The sequence below is a fragment of the Myotis daubentonii genome, chromosome 11, assembly GCF_963259705.1.
Source record: "Myotis daubentonii chromosome 11, mMyoDau2.1, whole genome shotgun sequence".
NCBI lineage: Eukaryota > Metazoa > Chordata > Mammalia > Chiroptera > Vespertilionidae > Myotis > Myotis daubentonii.
Window position 1 is genome coordinate 76050682 of NC_081850.1, and position 19694 is coordinate 76070375.

The following is a 19694-nucleotide window of genomic DNA, read 5'->3' on the forward strand; positions in this document are numbered from 1 at the left end:
CACCACTCAGTAACCGGTGGAGGAAGCATGCAGGCAAGGGCAGGGAAGCAGTGGTGGGACTCCCTCTGTAAGTTTGCCCAAGCTCAGCAAGTGCCTCCCTTTGTAAACCCAGAGTCCAGTGGGCACTGTGCCTGCCAGTCTCAGGGCTCAGAGTCTCTGCTTGCCCATTGCTGGAGTGAGCCTGCAGATCAGGCCATCTCCCCGGTTCCCCAGCCTGTGGGGCTGACAGCTGGGCGACATGGGTGGTCCTCAGCATGGCCAGGGCAGCCATGCCTGTGTCCCCAGGGTACTGGGCACAAGCTCCTTACAGCTGGGTCCCTCCCTCCCTCTGTTCCTGCCTGCCTGCCTCTTCCATCTCCCTTCCTTCCTTCCTTCCTTCCTTCCTCCCTCCCTCCCTCCCTCCCTCCCTCCCTTCCTTCCTTCCTTCCTTCCTTCCTTCCTTCCTTCCTTCCTTCCTTCCTTCCTTCCTTCCTCCCTTCCTTCCTTCCTTCCTTACACCAAGACACAAGCTTTAGCCAGCCAGGCAGGCCCTGGAGTCGCTCCTGGGCTGGAGGAGAAAGGGGTTGCTCTTTCTCTGTTCTATCCCGCCATGTATTATCTCACTGAGCCCTGCAGGCCTGAGAGGTAGGTGCTGTGATATGCATGAGCCCAGTGAGGTTCAATGGGGCAAAGTACCTGCCAATTGTAAGGTGGGAGCAAGGACTTGGACCAAGTGTGTGCGACTCCAGGACCAGAACCAGACGTGATGCCGCAGGGTCACACTCCCCCTTCACTGCGCGCCCCATTGCTCACAAGTACCACCCACTCGCTCACGCCTCATAATCATCCTGGGCGTTAGGAAGGACAAGTACAGTTAGTCCCCACTGGACAGATGGGGAAACTGAGGCCCAGACAAAGGCTGGGACTTGCCCAAGGTCACGCCGTGAGATAGGGCAGTGCCTGGCCGTGCTCCCTGGTTCTGGGTGGAGGTCTTTGCCTGCAGGTGCGCCCTCTGCCAGGAGCCCAGGCAGGTGGAACCCTGTGACTCCGTAGGTAAGGAGCTCTGCTTCTCTCTTCCTTTCCGTTTCCAGTATGATGTGTCAGTTGAGTGTAGTTGAGAGTAAAAGTGCGACATTCCCATCGGAGAAAGCGAGGCACCTGCTGGACGACAGTGTCCTAGAGTCCCGCAGCCCTCGCAGGGGCCCCGCCCTCACCTCCTCCTCCGCCGTCACCAATGGACTCTCGCTAGGTAAGCGTCTGGCTGCGCGCGGCAGCATGGCACAGCCGGCGGGTGCTCGTGTCTGTCTGTCACTGTGCCGCGCCCGGTGGCCTGACTCCGCAGAGAGGGCTCCTCAGGAGTCGCCCTGCCAGGGGCTCTCCTTTCTGGCCTCTGGGTGTCACGAAATGCCTGGGCTTGTCCTCATCCAACCGGTGGCCCTGAGCACAGCAAACCGGTGGAAGAAGCAGCCAGACACACACCTGAGACCCGCTGTCCCTGGCTGGCAGCTGGCAGAGCCTGGCCGCTGCCCTGAGGGGCTCTGTCCCGGGAGAGCCACAGGCCCCAGCCTTAGGGCAAAGTGGGGAGGCTGCCTTAGGACAGCGATGAGGGCCACCGGGTTCTCACGCAGGTCCTTGCTTCACTCCGAAAAGTTAGAGTTAGGGAGGCTGAGAAGGTGATCTTAAGGGTGCGATTGCACGCCTGAGCTTCAGCCGGACACGTGCTCATGTCAGTGGAAGGCACTGCCCTGCTGAGGCCGGGATGGGCGAGGGCAGAGTCCTCTTGCAGTGCCCAGGTCACCCGTCCTTTCTGCCACTAGACATGTGTCCTGTCTGCTGGCCGTGCCCTTTCAGCATACTTGTGCTTCTGTGGTCCTGTGTCTGTGTGTCCGTCTGCTTTCCTTAACAGGGAGCCCTCCTGGTGCTGGTGGTGGTTTAGATAGTTACCAGGGAGGGGTTTGATCCAGTGAGGCTACAGAGTGGAGGGCCCACGGGCGTGGGAAGGGTGTGTGGGGACAGGAAAAATGTCCCACACTCCTGTGAAATGCGGCCCCTGTCTGAGGCAGCGTCACTCCAGGGGACAGCCGTCTCCCAGCACAGAAAACCCGAGCCAGGCCAGGTCCGCATCCACCTCCGCCTTGGAGGAGCCATCCTGTTGGGACCTAGTCAGGAGAGTGCAGTGTGTTCAGCGGGTACACCTGGGAGGGGAGCCGGGCAGCGCGTGGGGCAAGGCTGGCTCAGAGGTGAGCAGGTCTCCTCTCAGACTCTGAAATGCTGGGGCATTGTGGTCACCAGGGCCCAGAGTCGCAGTTCCCTCAGGATGTGGCCATGGGACCCTTTCCTTGGCGTGTCCTTGGGATGGTTCTGAACCAGCTGGGAAACGCCGCCCAGGAGCACTCAGCCAGACACGTGCCCCTGTCAGTGGAAGGCACTGCACCACGGAGGCCGGGCTGGGCGAGGGCAGGAGCCGAGGGTGGTGTGAGCTGTGCCTGGACCCAGGCCCTGCTCTTCCTGGACAGAAAGCTGAGTCACAGTGCTGCCCAGTGTACGGTGGGAGCTCACCGGTGCTGTGGCCCTTGGCTCCTGTGTTCGGAAACTCAGGGGTTTTTCTGCCTGGAGCAGGTAGCCGTGTGCATGTGCCATTCGGAGCTGAACAGGTCCTCTCTGTCCTGTAATCCCCAGCGACCTGTACCCCTCCTTCCCCTTTCCCACTGCCCAGCCTCGGTGCCAGCAGGTAGCCCAGGCCAAGACCCCTGACCCAGGGTACCTCGAGGACTGAGGGTCCGTACAAAGGCACGTGGTGTCAGTGAAGTGGCAGAAGAAAGTGTGTCTTGTGCTGGAGGTGGCCTTGGAGTGCCCCTGAGAAGCAGGTCGGGGGGGGGGGGGCTTGAGCCCTGTGTGCGTGTCTGTGTGTGCTGGCCAGAGGTCTAAGGGACCCCTCGAGGCTTCCAGTGCTGGGCAGCGGCTCTGACCAGTGTCTAGTCAAGCCCTGACCCTCGGAGAGGAAGTGCTATTTGCTGTCCTCACCGGGTGAGACCTGTTCCAGCACCAGTTTTCCTTAGGCCAGAGGGAGGCGGTGGGGCCAGGCCCGGCCCGGCAGAGGCCCAAGGACCCAGACTCCCGTGTCCTGGGGTAGGCAGTGCAGCCTTCCAGGGGCCGTGGGAAGGGAGCAGAGCCCCCCGCCCCCCCCGGAGAACAGTGCGACAGCTGGTGCTTTGCACCCTCCCGGGGCGGAGAGGCAGAAGTAGAAGCAGCAGGAGCCCAGGGTCAGGAGGCCATCGCTCTGGCGCTGCTGTGGCGCTCGGGGGCCTGGGCGCAGGGAGCCAGGAGAAGAGGCCTTCCAGATTGGCTCCTCCCAGGTGAGGCCGCCTTGCTCACTGATCTGTGTTCCTTTTCCAGGCAGTAGTGAGAGCTCAGAGTTTAGTGAAGAAATGTCTTCAGGGCTGGAAAGGTGAGTGTGGCCTCAGCGTGGCCTCCCTCCCAGGAGACCGCTCCAGGCAGGGACCCACCCCAACCTCATCCCACGGGTCCACCCGGGAGGCTGCTCTGTGGCTCCTCAGGACAGCTCAGCCCAGGGGCAGGACCCACCGAGGGAGGAGCGGTGGGGGACCAGCCCCATGTTCTGAGCAGCCCCTCATCACCTGGTCCCGAGCTAGCCCACGGCCAAGGCCAGCGCCTCTCCCTCAGGCCGAGCTGCTGGGGAGACTGGTCTGAAATGTGGGTTCTTGGAGCCAGATGCCTGAGGATGGGCCTAGCCTGCAGGCGGCATGTTGCTCCGCCTGGTGGGGTCTGAGAGTATTGCAACACATGGCCTCGGGCCCTGGGCTGACAACCACCTTCTGGGCACTGGTGACCGCAATGTGGGTCCCTCAGCCCAGGGTTCGGCTCCAGCTCAGGAATTGACCTCAGCACCTGCTCCACACAGTGTGCTTCTCTGTGCCAGGCACACCTGGGCCCTGGGAAGACAGGGCTCTGAATGGGGAGCTCCCACAGCAGTGGGGCCACAAAGTGAAAGGCGTCGTAGTGACTGTAAGGGAGGCAGGGAGCAACCAGTGACAGGAAGCTTACAAGAAGCAGGTTCCCACCATCCTTCAGTGGCCCGCACACACAGCACACTCACACAGTTATGCACACACTCACACACACTCACATCCTCTTACACATGTGGGTGCACATACCCACACACGTACATTCACATGCATGCATGCGCATGCATACCTCACACAGATACACACCTCACACATGCATACACATACAGGCACACACACACTCACATACACACATCCTCTGGTGCTGAGTCTCCTGGCTCCTCAGTCCCCATAATCAGAAAATGGCCAGAGAGGAGGTGGGTGCTGGCCAGCAGGTCCTCACAGGGCAGACAGAGGTGTGACAGGTGATGAGTGATCTTGTGGAGCAGTCTCTGTGTGCCAGGCACCGTCCTGGTCTCACTGAGTCTTCACGCGCTGCTACACAGCGGTTATCCAGGGGCCCCCGTTTATGCACGTGGACGGCTGGGCTCAGAGAGGTGAAATGACCCCGCTTGCTCACACTCTGCCGGGACAGAGCTGCCCAAATCCACGTCTTCCTGACCACTGAGCCTACCTCTCCACCACCTTTCAGGCCTTGTCCAGGGCCATGTGACAGCTGCAGGCACTGGCCCCATGTCGGTCAGTCAGTCTGTCTGTCCTTGTGAACCCCTGATGGAGGGCAGGAAGTGGGGGCAGCAAGGCCCTTCCCTCTGGGGCTCCTGGAGGGGCATTGCTTTGCTCTCATTCCCTCAGGCAGGCAGGCCACTGCCCTGGCTCTGGGCCCCTCAGCAGTGGGAAGGGAACCAGGCAGGCACCAGGGCGGACTGCAGGTCTGCTGGGCACGCCCGAATCTCCCCGGGCCACAGCCCAACAAGGGGACATCGAGTGGGAAACAGCATGGTGCCAAGATCCTGAACATCATCCACACCTGGACCTAATCATTGGCTCCTTCCTTCCTCCCTCCCTCCCTCCCTTCCTCCCTTACCTCCTTCCTTCCTTCTCTCCCTCCCTCATTCATTCGCTCATCCATTTATTCAATGCCCATTTATTAAGCAACTGCTCCCTGTCAGACACCCCTGAGGGCCACACGCTCAGGAGGGAGGCAGGCTACCTTTCCATTGTCCCATGGACTCCATGGAAGCAGGGCTGTGGGCGTGGCACAGGCTGACCTCAGCAAACCTCGGGCTCCTCAGAAATTAGAGGAGGAGGGAATCCTCCAGTCAGGCCGTCAGTAGAGGCAGCAGGAGCTTCTTTGTGCCCCTGCAGAGGTGAGGGTTAAGCAGCAGCCCAGGGACACTTGGTGGGAGGACCACAGTGGCCCCGAGGAGGCCGCTGGGCCTGAGCAGTATGCCAGGATGGGAGAGGTGGCCCGGGAGTGCGTGGTGTCTCCGAGAGTCACCGCCGGAGCGCGGGTGCTAGTGCAGCTCAGTGAGACCTCGCGGTCTGGCTCTGGACATTGCCTGCAGATCAGAGGGGCCTGCGGTCAGGCCTGCCTGCTGCCTCAGCGACCTTGGGCCCGTCCCTCAATCTCTGAGCCTCAGGTCCCTCAGCTCTGCAGGGAGGGTGCCCACAGGAAGTACTTAGCACCTAAGTGGAAGTGCTCCGTTGGGGAAACTTACTTTGGGATGTTTATGAATTTCACTCAGTAGGTACCTCTTGCCAGCAAGCAAGTGATCAGGAGTCTAAAGCTGGGTGGGGGGAAGAGAAAATTCCCAGATGGCCGCTCAGTCATCACAGAGTGGATGAACTATGGGGAAGGCAAGTGTCCTCAGCCCTGGCTGGCCCCCAGGAAGCACTGACCGGGGGAAGAGCCCTGTAAGAGAGGCCTGCGGCAGTCAGACGCACGGGTGCTCTAGGGTGTTGAGGAGGTTGGTGTTTTAATTTCTTTGCTGTGTGAGGTTTGCTTGTTCTTAGCAGATGCGATCTCCCAGCCCCCTTAGGGAGACCCCAGGAAAGCGGAGTGGTGGCAACAGAGCCCCAAGCCCGATCCCCTCAAATCTGTTTTTAAAGACACTCTTTTCCTTCCTTGAGAAGATCAGAGGACTCTGGCAGATGCCCTGGTGTGCCAGGGTGCAAGGTGCCTCTTGAATCCCAAACTCTGCCGCGATTGGGAGAGGGAGTTGAAGCTCTGGAGGCCATCCTGGAGGTGAGGGTCCATTTCAACTGAGGTGCAGCCACGAGAGCGACTGTTTTCAGGGTGATTCTCACCGAGGCTGAGGGCCAGGAATCCCCGGCTTGTGTCCCTCACCTGCCACCTTCAGTCCAGTTTCTGCAGGCCCTCCTGCCCCGGTCCTCCGTCCGGCTGCTCTGCCTCGGGTGGCAGCCCAGTTGGATGATGAGCCGAGCTTCTGACACTGGTTTCCCTCAAAGATGCCGTCTCTTCCTTGTTCTCAGCAGCAGACACTGAAGTCTGACAACTGAGGCTCCACCCAGGGGCTTAGGCCCCTGAGAGAGGGAATAGTGAGCAGTGCTACCTGGGCCTTTCTCTTGACCCTGCCCTTGGGCCCCAGCTGACAAGGGCTGGGCCCTGCCCATAAGCTGCTGAAGCTGCATAAGTACCGAGAAATCTGCCACCTCTCTGTCCAATGCCTACCGCCCAGAGTCAGGTCCTAGGACAGTGATGGCGAACCTAAGACACATGTATCAGAGGTGACACGCGAACTCATTTTTTTGGTTGATTTTTCTTTGTTAAATGGCATTTAAATATATAAAATAAATATCAAAAATATAAGTCTTTGTGTTACTATGGTTGCAAAGATCAAAACATTTCTATATGTGACACGGCCCCAGAGTTAAGTTAGGGTTTTCAAAACGCTGACACGCCGAGCTCAGAAGGTTCGCCATCACTGGCCTAGGACGTGGGCCTTGTGTGGACCCTTCTCTGTGGATGTCCGCTCTGCGCCCTTCTCTCTCTCTCTGCAGCCCGGACTTCTAGACCTGTCAGCTCACAGAGGGGAAGGTGCATGTGTTACGGCCTCACCCGCCACAGAGCCCGACTCTCAGTCTCTCACATCCGGTTCCTAATTGCCAGGAAAGAATATCGGATTGACTTGGCTCGGCTCAGGTGTCCTATCCGCTCAGCTAAACTTAAGTGCAAATGCGGCTTCTAGGGACCCACTCAGCGGATCAGGGACATTGCCCGGAAGAGAGAGAGCTGCTCACAGGCGGTAAAAGTGCTGTAACAAGTGCTGCTGGGGAGACATCCAGGGCCCACAGAACTCGGGCGGCGGCTTCCTGCCTGCAGATGAGGGCGAATCATCAGCAAGCGGCCAGGGTCAAGTGCCCATCCAGGGTTTGCTGGTGCAGGTGGGCCCTCCACAGGTGCACTCCCACCAGGGGCTCCGTGCACTGAGATAGAAGCATGGGGGGGCCTGTTCCCGCTAAGGCAAGATGACTGAGACCTCAAGGTGATTATTATCCAGGCCTTCTCCCTGCCCCCCAACCTCCTAGATCAGTAACAGGGACTCGGGGTTAAATTATGAAATTCAGCCCCCAAGGTACCTGCCAGCTACTGTGGCACCTAGAAAACTGTCCGGGAAGTGTCCTGCGGGCCTGTCCGGCCAGCCTGAATCCTCGCGGTGCTGTTGGCCCAAGCAGGACCCGGCTGTGTCCTCAACAGCACCCCCCACTCTTCCTTTTCCTAGTGCCGTGACCTTGGGCAAGTTGCGCCTCTCCAAGCCTCAGATTGCTTATCTAAAAGGTGGGCATACGAGCAGTGCCTGCCTCCCAGAGTTGTGTGATTAAACAAAGTAGTGAATGAATACCGCTGAGCACATTACCTGGCACCATCATCCCTTCCTCACCTTCGCTCATCACCCCCACCGTCCACCGTCGTGCCCACCATCGCCCCCATCCCCCATCCCATCGTCCTATTGCCATCCTTATCACCAGCTTGCACACCCTTTGGGACTGAGATGTTCTACTGGGTTGCCAGCCCACAATTCCCCAGACCAGACTTCCCATGAGCAGGGTTGTCTCCTGCACGATCCAACCCTGGCGGGGGAGAGCGGGGGTGGGAAGACTGGAAAGTGGCCCTCCTAGGGTGCATTCTGTTCAGTCACGTGTTCCCAGCCAGGAAGGTTGGTTCTGGAGTGGGGCCCCATGTCAGTCAGAGACATTCCGACAAAGCCCATTCAGCGTGCGCTGCACAGAAACTCAAGAACTGGGGCCTCCCAGAGGAGCCTGCAGGGAGCCGCTGCACAGTGCTGCCTCCAGACCTGGGCCCAGTCCCATGGCAGGCTCCACCATGCGACACGCCAGCCTCTGCCCAGCCTGAAAGGTGTGGGAGGAGCTTAGACTACAGAGTCAGACAGACTGAGTCCAGATCCTGGCGAGCTAGGCTCACTGTCCTGTCAAGTGTCCTCACATCACGGAGCCTCAGTTTCCCCATTCTGGGGAGGCTAATGGTGCTCTCACAAAGCTCCGGAGAGGAGGAGTGCATGCCTGGCGTCCGCGCTCCCCCACCAGCCCTGGGCATTTGGGAGCACCGCGCTCCCTTAGGAAGCGCCCGGAGAGCCTGCTCGGAAGGTGCTGCCTTAAAGCTCCATCAGCACGTCAGTCCGGCCACGCGTGTGCTAAGCGTGCAGCCAGGGACTGTCTCAGAAAAGGGGACGGCATGGTGGCGAGGGGGCTGAGGACCTCCTAATGTCAGCAGACAGTCCGCTCTGGTTGCACATTTTGCTGGGGCGCTGGGGAAAGGAGACCCCTGAGAAGAGAGGGTGAGAGAAGGGGCCAATTTCCAGCTCCACACCAGCCTCGGCTCAGCGGGAACTCAGACCAAATGAGGAGACTCCCCCCCACACAGGGATGGCACCACGAAGTTCACTCCCAGACCTGCCCGCTCACGGAGCCCCGTGTGGCTGGGCGGGGAGCAGCTCACTCACAGGGTGACATGTGGTGTGACCCCCGTTCCCCGGTGCCCAGCGGTGTGGCCAATCATGAAGTACCCAAGCTTTTCAGAAACTACAGCAGATCCATCGTTTTCTGTATTGCGTCCGGCCGCTCACTGCACTCACCCTCCCACGGAGAACTTACCTGGAGACCCGGGGGCGTCTGTTCTGCGACTGGCAGCTCAGCTGCCCCAGATGTGCTTGGAGCGTGACGAGGGGGAGATGTGGGGTGGGGCTTCCTGAGCTGACGCCCACAGTCTGAGAGGCTCTCGCCTCATCAGCTACCTGTCTCCCCAGCCTGTGGCTAACACTCAGCCTTTTCCTCCGAAGCAGGGGACGTCTCTACGCCACGCTGGGGCCCAACTGGAGAGTTCCAGTTCGGAATTCTCCCAGGACCCGGAGCTGCGTCTACAGGTATCCATTTATTCGTGTGTCCGTCCACGCAACAGAGAGCAATAGGGTGTCTGTTGGGTGCCGTGTGCGGGGTGCCACGCTCTGTGCTAGAGGCTGTGGACGGGATGGACACGGCCGCCGCCTCAGCCCACGAGGCTGCTACAGAAGAGACCTAAACGAACAGAAAATCCCAGGTGTCCAGGTCCCAGAGAAGGGGGTGCCCTGGGAGGGGAGAGCAGGGAGGGGCTCCCTGGAGAAAAGACGGGAAGAGCGGTAGGAATTAACCTGGTGAAATAAGGGAGGGAGGCAGAGGGGTTATAAGGGTGCCCCAGGCAAAGGGACAGTCCGTGGGCCTGAGGCAGGAAGAGCGGGAGATTCCACGCAAAGGAAAGGCAGGATCCAAGGAAATGAGAGAGGAGAGCATATAAGATGAGGCTGGGAAAGTGGGCGGAGCCACAACCGATGGGGGTGGGGGATTGGGGGGTAAGTGAGGGGAAAGGGGAAGGATTGGGGGGGAAGGATGGTGGTCCAAAGGCAATGGAGACAGTGAGAGTGGGCGTGGAAGGGAGGGGAGGTGGCGTGACCAGGCCATCCTGGCCGTGCGTGGAGTACACGGGAGGACGGCAGGAGTCGATGCTGTGAGACCAGGGTGGAGCGTGGACTAATCCGTCACAGGCAGATCAAGTTCTGCCGAGCTGGGGGGAGTGGGATGGCTGAGGTGGACAGGCAGGCGTTGCAGGGGTGGAGGGTGAGAGAAGAAAACCCCTAGGTTTGGGCTCAGCTGGGTGGGTGGTGTTCCCTGGGGGAAGGTGCAGGCTGAGGGAGGGGGCTGGGGAGGCTGGCGGGGGACAGTAAGCAGAGCTCTGGGTCTGAAATTGGGCTGACAGAGATCTGGGCTGGTGCTGCACTTGGATGCCTTCACCCATAGGTGGCGCCTGAATCCCCATGGCAGAGGGTGAAAGAGGAATCCTGAGAAAAGTGCAGAGCTTGGCAGTGTGGGGGTCCCCTGTGCCCCTTCTCACTTCACCCCACCTCTCGCACTTCCTCCATGCTCCTCCAGGCTTCTGCCAACGCAAAAAGGAGGGGCTGTGTGATCCCCAAGTTCCCCAAGTGGAGAGGAAGCGGTGGTCGGATGAGGTGCAGGGGCTGTGAGGGGCCTGGGTCAGGATGGGGTGCAGGGGCTGTGAGGGGCCTGGGTCAGGATGGGGTGCAGGGCTGCGGGGTGCCCGGGTCAGGATGGGGTGCAGGGCTGCAGGGTGCCCGGGTCAGGATGGGGTGCAGGGGCTGTGAGGGGCCTGGGTCAGGATGGGGTGCAGGGGCTGTGAGGGGCCTGGGTCAGGATGGGGTGCAGGGCTGCGAGGGGCCTGGGTCAGGATGGGGTTCAGGGCTGCGAGGGGCCTGGGTTACCAGGAGCTTAGTCACCACACGTGGAGCTCGGCAGCACTCAGGTAGATGAGGGAGGCGAGTTCTCAGATGGGGGGAGCCCAGAGCCTCCTTTCCTCCTGCTCCCTGTGGCCTTGCCCAGCACTGTAAGGCATCTGTCTGGGCAGCATCCTGGGTCCCGGTGGTGAGAGGGTGTCTGACCTCAGCTCCCGTAGACCTCTCTGACCCGTGGCCTCCCCTCAGCCCCACCGGCCCCTGCATCTGTGCGCTGGGGAGCTCGGCGGCCGTGCCCACCATGGAGGGGCCCTTGAGAAGGAAGACTCTGCTCAAGGAAGGACGGAAGCCCACAGTAAGTCAGACACCTTCGTCCGGAGGCGAGGCGGCGTGTGGCTCAGTGAGGGGCCAGCTCCGGCTCCGGAGACCCGCCCACCGGCCCAGCCCTGGGTGTGCCCCGGAGGGGAGGGAGCTGTTTCTGCATCTGCGAATTGCGGTGAAATAGCGCCTGCCTGCCTGCCTGCTGAAGGACTGGGCCAGAATGCCACATGCGTTCTGAGTGAGATGGAGTCTTCACCCCGGCTGGGCCCCACACTCTGCTTGGACCCGAGTGGCACAAAGCATCCCGTGACATGGGCCCTGCATCCGGCCTGTGGTACGGACCTGCCTGCCTCTTTTCCATGCAGAGTGCTGGCCGCAGCCACTCTGAGGCTTGCAAGGCAGCACCCTAAAAGCCGTGTTAAAACCACAGACATGGTCAACCATAGCCTAGAAGGACCATATGTCTGCGGGGGGTGGGGTGGTGACAGGAAGTGATGAAATCAGTTCAGGAGGTCATGACCCATTGTTTTTAGTAGAATAGAATGGGAAATAATGGAGTTTCTTACACCGAGTAAAGGTAAGTGTTCGACATACACACGCACGTGTGTTCTTAAACCTGTGGCGTCCTCAGCGAGGTCTGGCAGGCGGAGGTGCAGAGCCATCGCTCCCCACAGGAGGCGTTCGCTTCGCCTCTGCAGAACCAGCGGCCCCCACACTGATTTCCCCCAACCTAAGAGCGGACCCTGGGCGCCAGTGCTGGCCTCCACCCTCCGCGCGGGGCCCTGAGCGCGGCCGTCCCTAGAGAAGCAGAGCCGTGCCTGCAGTGCCGCCTGTGGGTTTCCCACTTCCAGCCTCAAATTTTTCAAAAGCGCTTCCATTCAGTTACCGCCGAGTCCCCCCACCCCTACCCATCGCAGACATTATGGCCCTAGGCTGTGGTTTACCATGTCTGTGGTTTTAAAATGTTTTTCCCGGGACATTCGTGGGCCCAGGTCACCTGCACACACAGAAATTGTGCCTTGGCACTGCCCTAGACAAGGCGGGAAGGAGGCGCCAAGGGAAGCAGGAGAGGGAGGTGGGCGTAGGTTGAGGACAGTCTGCTCCTCCAGGTCCTGGGGGAGGTGGCAGTAGGGGGTCGGGGCCAGTGATTGGTTGGGAGGGGGCCCCTTCCACCCCGTGGCTGGGTGTGTGATCAGGCCCCCGCGCCTGCCCCACCACTCTCGGGTTGTCACTCGGCCTCCTTCCTGTGCAGCTGTCCTCCTGGACCAGGTACTGGGTCATCCTCTCAGGATCCACCCTCCTGTACTATGGAGCCAAGTCCTTGCGGGGCACAGACAGAAAACACGTAAGTCCCGGGAAAGGCCTCTCTGGGCTGGGCCTTTATCTCGTGAGAACTGCAGGGTGGGTGGGTGGGTGGGTGTGGCAAGGAACCGTGGCGTGGCCTCCTCAGCCCTCCGAGGGGAGGCAGGGTGTGAGCTCCTGGCTGTGCGTTGCTCTCCAGTACAAATCCACGCCTGGCAAAAAGGTCTCCATCGTGGGCTGGATGGTGCAGCTGCCGGATGACCCCGAGCACCCGGACATCTTCCAGCTGAACAACCCTGACAAAGGTAGGCGCCAAGCCGGTGCCCGCAGCCCTCCCGCCCAGCCTCTTCTGCTGCGTGTAGGCACTTCTGGGGTCGCAGCTTTCCCTTTGCTTTAGGTGCTGGTGTTCGCAGGGTCCCCTCACTAGTCCCCTGTGCCCACTGAGCAGTGTGCATGGCATGTGGCAGCAGGAATCCTCCTGTGGCCTCATCTGTGGCAGCTGGGCCCATCTCCCCTGGAGCTGCAGCCTCAGGCTCTTGGAGTAAATAATACGATGCTGGTGAGGCAGCAGCCATGTGGCAGGAGGGTCTTTGGAGAGCTCAGGGGCACCCCTGTGTCATGAGAATGGCAGTGTCCTGACCCAAGCCCCGGGCTTGCCCTGGGCTGCTCCTGAGCCTCCTCGGTTTAGTTACCCATGTCCACCCTCTTCTTAACCGGCGGTTTCTCTACCCGTCAGGCAATGTTTACAAGTTCCAAACTGGCTCCCGGTTTCATGCAATACTGTGGCACAAGCATTTGGACGATGCATGTAAAAGCAACAGGCCTCAGGTAAAGTCACCAAAATCCTGCCTGTCACCCGCAATCCCCTCTCCCGCCCTTGGGGCTCCTGGTCCATAGAAAACAGGGCCCCCCTTCCCTGGGAGCTGGTCAGCCTTCTCCCATGAGCCAGGGCACCCCTGCTCAGCTTACAACACAGCTTCAGACCAGAACTTCGAGTCTGGCCCCTGTGTCTTGCCCACTGAAGGAAACACACAGACTACCCATCAGGGACAGCCTGGTAGGAGGCAGATGCTGTATCTCCCCAAGTTTACGCGGAAGCAGCTATTTAGGTTGATTCATGGGAAACTCCAGACTGACTAACAGGCTTCCTGGCCCCCACAGTCCTTAGGAATAATAACAACAACAACAGCTAATGTACTGAGAGCCACCGTGGCTGCTGCTGACGGGGCTCTGGCCTGCTGGGCCTGGCTCAAGGCTGAGTCCCGCGCCCCCCCCCCCCCCCCCCCAGGACCGGGCATTACTCCAGATGCTTCATCTGCAGCAATAGGCCCAGGCCTCCCACACCCTGTGAGGTCGGTCCTCTCAGGGTCTCCCTTCCACACTGAGGCTCTGAGGCTCAGAAAGCGGCAGACACTAACTGTGGGGCCTACCCGGCTCTGTGCTTGCCACCCCGAGCTCTCCTGCCTCACCTCCCGGGCCCTGGCCTGTGAGAGGAGTGGCCGCCCCAGCCCTCAGCACCAGATGGGAAGGCGGAGTTTCCTGACCCTGGGAGTCGGTGGGCAGGCAGTGTGGCTGCTGGTGCCAGGGTTGGAATCCCCCCTGAATTCCCCAGGGATCAGCCAGAGGAGGGGGCTGGGGAGCGGGTTCCTCTCAGTCTTGGGAAGAGCACCAGGGCTTGGGGGAGATGCTGGCAGCTTTGAGGACAAATAAGAGTAGCTGGGAGGCAGCAGCCCCAGGTCTGAGGGGACCTCAGCAAAGGGGAGTTCACCCCGCAGCAGCCTATGTGTCTGGGAGTGGGGCACTCAGCTGTGGTCACAGCAGCCATAGACCTCCAGGTCCCTCAAAGCGGTTCTCCTAAGGGGCGGGGCGGGGCGGCCTCCACGGCATGTCGCTCACTCTGTGCTCAGTCTGGTCCTATTCCGGACCTTCCTCTGAAACAGAGGCGAGGCCATAGATGACACTCTGATCTAGTCATAGATGATAAGGCTCGTACAGGGATCAACTTGAGATGCCACAGAGAAGCAGTAAATAAATTGCATTCGAGTCTGTCGACTCATCTGCCTGCCTGCCAGGTACCTGTCCGAGGGGTGTCACATGCACACAGAGTGTGCGGTTCAGAGCGCACTGCAGCGCTGTCCTGGACAGGAGAGGAAACCCCGACGCCTCGGGCACCTCAGGATTCCAGTGAGGGCCATCTGGCTTGTATTAAGATACACAGGCATATATATTACCAGTGTGTTTGTACGTAAAAAATATTTAAATGATACACAAGAAACTATAACTCTGGTTTCTAGAGTGCTTACATACCTTTTTCACATTAAACCAGCAATTTTCAACCAGTGTGCCACAAGAACTTTTAAAATATGCACTACCTGACTATTCAGTTAGGAGCACTGACCTCTTCCCTTAGATTGCTTAGGGAGGGAGGGAGGGAGGGAGGGAGGGAGGGAGGGAGGGAGGGAGGGAGGGCAACAGCCAACAGTAGCTATCCAGTGTGAATGAATCAAAATGATACCTATTCTTTGGTCAGATCAGCAAAAAACAGCATATATTTTTGATGTGCTGCAGAATTTGAGTAATTCATTAATGTGTGCCATGAGATAGAAAATCGCTGAGTTCAACAAATGCGATTGCCTGTCTACACGATGGAGAGACCAGGGGTTTTGGGTTTTGGTGGCCAGTCACCTCAAGATGATGCCAAGTGATCAAGGCATCAGGGCTTGAACAAGGTTGGTGCCACCTCAGGTCACATTCAGAGAGGAAGAACGTCTGCCCTCTGTGCTGGTCACACTGCTGGCTGGGACCCTCATTAGCTCAGAGTGACCTTGAGCGGGAGGCTGGGTGGCACTGGGCCCGACGGGGACGGGCTGCCTGAGGTGGGCCAGCAGGACAGGGTGCAGCGGAGAGAACAGGGCCTTGCTGTCTGCCCGTGGAGGCGCATGGGTACCGGCCAGTAGCACCAGTGTCGCTCTCTGGGAGGGCAGCCAAGTGTGGCAGCAGGGACACAGCAGGTAGCAGGGAACTGGGTCGAACCCCGGTGGCAGAGCAGGTGTTTGGTCAGAAGGATGAGTGGGTTGAATTCCATGTGTGGCAAGTGTGGGGTGCATGGCAAGATTTTGCTACTTTTCAGTATTAGTGTCCAATTTTTAGACCTAAGGAAGGAGGACCTTTTATTTTTCTACTCTTTTCCTTTTTATTTCTAATTTACTTTCAACCAGATATTCCCGCTCTCTGCTGTATACAGTAATAAAACGTGGCAACAACGGAACCTTCCAGAGCAGAGGGTCATTTCAAGCCACGTCCTTCGTGTGGGGCAACAAGGAGGCGCAAGGACGGGGCAGAAATGCATCTACTCCCGGGGGAGTCCCAGGGGCCAAGATCGGTCCTCTTTAGGGGGAATCGCATTTCTTACAATTGTTTGTACTAACATTTAAACTCACGACCCCGTAACTCCCGATCTGTTTGTTTGCCGTTCCCATAAAATGTTATCACATGTATTGATTCCATGATGTATTGGTTGGGGTACGTTTTTTAAAATTTTTTTTTATAAAGAGAACCATAACTGTATATTCTCTTCTGTGACCTGCTTTTCTCCTGCAGCATGTTCCTCAGAGTCATCGGTGTCAATGTGTAGCTTTCATTCATTCACTCGTACTGTTTTTTAAATCAGTTCTGTTGGTGAGCCCAGAAATGGCTTCCTGATCTTGCTCTTTCGGGCAATGCTGCCGTCACCGTCCTTGTACCTGCCTCCTGGTGCAAGGAGGTGCGCTTTCTCCAACTCATCACTCTGACACCTTGACACCAAGAGGGATTTGTCTTTGATGAAATTGCTTCTCATCAGATCTGGAACCCACCCCGTCCCGCCCCCAGCACTGTGGGCCAACGAGGCCTGGAGCTGGGGGCGTGTGAGCAGCTTCCAGGGGAGGGGCAACACCCTGACCTTGGGGCCAGTGGTCCCCAAGTAAAGGGAGCTGGGACCATGTCATGGAGACATAGCTATTGGAAGGTCTTGGGGTTCCTGATCTCCCCAAACTTACTCCTTGTGCTTCCACCTGCTAATCCTGCCGCCGCGTCCCCATTCCTGTGGGATCTGTGTCCTCTCGGTTTTGTTTGGACCTGGGGGAGTGATTGAGAGCATGGCTCTGGTGTCTTAGCCCTGCCACTTATGGCTGTGTACTTCCCCTCTCTAAGCCTCAGTTTCCTCATCTTTATAATGGGATCCTTCCAGTGCCTGCCTCATGGGGTTGTTTGAGGACTCGAGGACACGATGCAGATGAAGTGCTCAGAGCAGCGCCTGGCACACAGCAGTCACTTAACGAGTGGCAGTGGTCATAGTGTCACTATTGTGTGCCCTCTCCCCACCTGACCTGCTCCTCCACAGACTCCCTGGGCAAGGCCTGGTCCCATCTTAGGTTCTGAAGCATCTTGTCCCCATCTGAGAGGTGGGAACCTGACAAAGGCTGAGCTTTCTCTTCTAGGTACCTGCAAACCTCATGTCGTTTGAATAAGTCTCTGCACATGGCGTGACTTCAGAGGCTGCTGAGAGCCCCGACTCGACTGCGGTGAGTGCAGGTCCTGGGCACAGGCCACTGGCCTGGTGCTGGGAGACGCACAGCTGGACTCCAGGGGACGCCGCCTGTGGCCTCCCAGCCCAGAGGCGCTCTCGGCGCCAACCCCAGTGACTCTCATGACACTCATTCAGCAGCTCCGTCGTCCTCCCTCTCTGGGCTCGTGTCCCTCAGCTGCTGCTGCGACCAGAGCATTCAGCCGAGGGGGCCCAGGGCTTCTCCTGCACGAAGGAGTGGACAGTGTTAACTGTGTGAGGGGCCAGAGAGCAGGCACCGGCTGCGGGACGGGCTTTTACGCCCCAAGTGCACGGGGCTGCTCGCCCACAGGGCCCCCTCAGATTTTGTACAACCCTAAGCGTCCTCTGCACGTGCGTGCCGTGTACGTGTGCACACGAGCGAGCGTGAACTCTTCGAGAAACATGCATTTTGGCACAAGGTGCGTGACATCACACACTTCACTGGCTTCGAGGCCCTGCTTTAACCTTACGTGGCAGCCCTGCCCACCAAGGAAGGTCGGAGTGGGAGCCCAGATCCCGCCTGTGTTAAGGGCCCCTTGCATTCTTCTACTGTAAACAACAATGCCTTAAACCGTGTCCTGTTTTCTGTTCCTATGGGTGCTATTCATCTGGAAGCTGCTTCCTGGGCCCGGGGCCCGTCCAGGCCTCGGTGGTGTCAGCTCTTCTGAGACAGGCCCCGGCTGCCGGACTGTGGACTGGCCTGCTTGCTTCCTCCCACTCCTCCAGCAGGGTCTGAAGGCCCTTCTCCTCTCCCCCACCCCCCAGCCCCCCCACGTGCCAGAAGGGGAATTGTGCCACTTCTCCCAGCTTCTCCGAGCAGCTCGGGCACCACCCTCACATGAATGGCTTCACGACCTCTCCCCTCGAGCCTCTGCTCCCACCACCACACCCTCTGCCTCCACTGCCAGGCGGGCCACGGGATCCCTGATCACCCCGGGAGCTGAGTGACACGGAGGCCTTAAGCTCCCCCAATATTGCCGCCCAACCCAGTCACCAGCAAGTTTTCCATCACCAAGTCCAAGGGCACCGTTGTTGACGACCATGTGACAAGAGAGCAAAGCCCTGGGAGTGAGAGGCCCACGCTCCACGTTCAGTTAAGAGCTCTTCACATGAACAACATCCCTATCTGTCACTCTCATAGTTTTAAGTGACTTTTATTTTGCACAAATACATTTTTATTCAAAATAATTAATAAAAATTAACTTTATAATAGCTTTATCACTGTAGCTCCCCCTCCCTCCGTCCCCCTCCCCCCTCTAACCTGGGTGTCCTAATTCTGAGAAGGAAACCCTTAAATGATTTTCTGAAAGAAACTGAATTTCTGAGGCCTTGTTGCTGTCCTGGTTTCATAGCTCATACTGATCAGATATCAAACCACACCTAACAGTTTGTGGGCAAGATGCTTCTAGAACGTCTTAACCAGTAAACTGTTCTGGGTCAATTTCAAAACAACTACAGGACCCACCCCTGTATTGTGATCAAATGGTGACAACTTTTCTGAAAATTTGAATGAATTGGTGAAGAAAGGTGTTGGCATCAGGATCTTATTTTCGAGTCCAGCCTTCCTGTGCTCAGTCACTGACCCTCCTTTGGAGCGAAGTCTAGAGCACTTTCCTGGCTGGAGAACCTCCAGGCAATGCTGCCACACCTGGCCGTCGGCGCTTTGACCGCCCACCTGCAGCTTGGCCCGATGGCACGCACCCGATTCCTAGCGACCACTATTCCAATCAGTATCTAGAGACTGCGGGAAAACACCACACACGCCACACACCCTCACCAGGACCATTCAGTGTTCGCTCTCACCCGCATTCAGTCTCTTTCTGCCTGTTAGAGTCTTACGTTTGGATGAACGTGTAAGACTGGAACATCAGCTGCTTATTTTCCTTGTATTTCTCCATTCTCCAGTTGTCCTGGGTCTTCTCACATGGAATATTACACACGTCAGTCCAAAGCCCTCAGAATTTCAGGCTCCACTAAATCATTTCCTGCCCTTTACACACGTGTTTTTGTCCGAGCCTGTTTTGAAATAGCACAATTGCAGTTCTTTCCAAAGTGTTTAGTCTTTCCACTAAGTGAGACTGATCCCACCTCCCCTCCTAGAAATGTTCTTAGGGTGGACACTTGAAGAAGCTGTTTAGACCTCATTGGCAAAGTCCCCGTAGACCTGGTACTAACCTTGAACTACCAGAGAGTTGAGGAGAAATGCTGAGAGGCACTGGGCTCTCCCAGAGAGGCCTCGGCCACCCTGGGAGTGAAGTGCAGATTCTTCCCAGCCTCACTTTGCCCCTCAAGCCGCAGGTGAGGAGGCCCCTGAGGCGGGGACAAGGGGGCCAGCCACAAAGCCCAAAGCGGGGAAGGCCGTGGTAGGTTCTCACCCTGCTGTTTGCTCTTTGTCCACAGTGCACAAATGTTTGGGAAACCATTGCGGATGGTATGTCTTGCATGCATACGCTGTATCTGTGTTTTAAGCAAACAGATCATAACACCCCAAAAGGAAAGTGTGGAATGCTGTCTGCACACTGGAGGAGGAGGGTGGTGTCACTGCCGTGCCCAGCAGCTTGCCGCCTCTTCCGGGGAGTACTCAGTTGAACACGGTTGCAACCCAAGGTCAGCCGAGTGTGTGCTGACAACTGAAATGCTTCCGGGAGGACTGATTAGATGGACAGCAGCAGGAGGATTGTTCTGAGCGTGCCCAGCGAGAGAGCGTGGCCTCTCCTTCCCGACGAAGCCCGTTCACCACCCTGCCAACTGAATTTATGAAGCGTCTCTTTTCTTGCCAAGAAGGCCAGTATTTCTCTCATCATCTTCCTCCCGCCTCCGAAG

The 19694-nt window shown here is 58.2% G+C and overlaps 1 protein-coding gene across 16 annotated transcripts in view; it reads left to right on the forward strand.

Annotated features, from left to right (window-relative positions):
* The window catches only part of RALGPS1 (Ral GEF with PH domain and SH3 binding motif 1), a 257027-nt gene extending 238916 nt beyond the window's left edge, over positions 1 to 18111 (forward strand). For 9 of the 16 annotated variants that reach the window (XM_059658077.1, XM_059658064.1, XM_059658065.1 and 6 more), the window contains 8 exons: positions 1071 to 1228; positions 3376 to 3427; positions 9224 to 9307; positions 10913 to 11018; positions 12237 to 12329; positions 12486 to 12591; positions 13023 to 13114; positions 16765 to 18111. In XM_059658077.1, the coding sequence (XP_059514060.1) occupies positions 1071 to 1228; positions 3376 to 3427; positions 9224 to 9307; positions 10913 to 11018; positions 12237 to 12329; positions 12486 to 12591; positions 13023 to 13114; positions 16765 to 16794 (721 nt within the window). In that variant the 3' untranslated portion in view covers positions 16795 to 18111. Of the gene's footprint in view, positions 1 to 982; positions 1033 to 1070; positions 1229 to 3375; positions 3428 to 9223; positions 9308 to 10912; positions 11019 to 12236; positions 12330 to 12485; positions 12592 to 13022; positions 13115 to 16764 lie in introns of those variants that run through there. The other 7 variants (XM_059658078.1, XM_059658068.1, XM_059658070.1 and 4 more) reach the window with 6 other exon arrangements.
* Positions 18112 to 19694: the final 1583 nt, after the last annotated feature.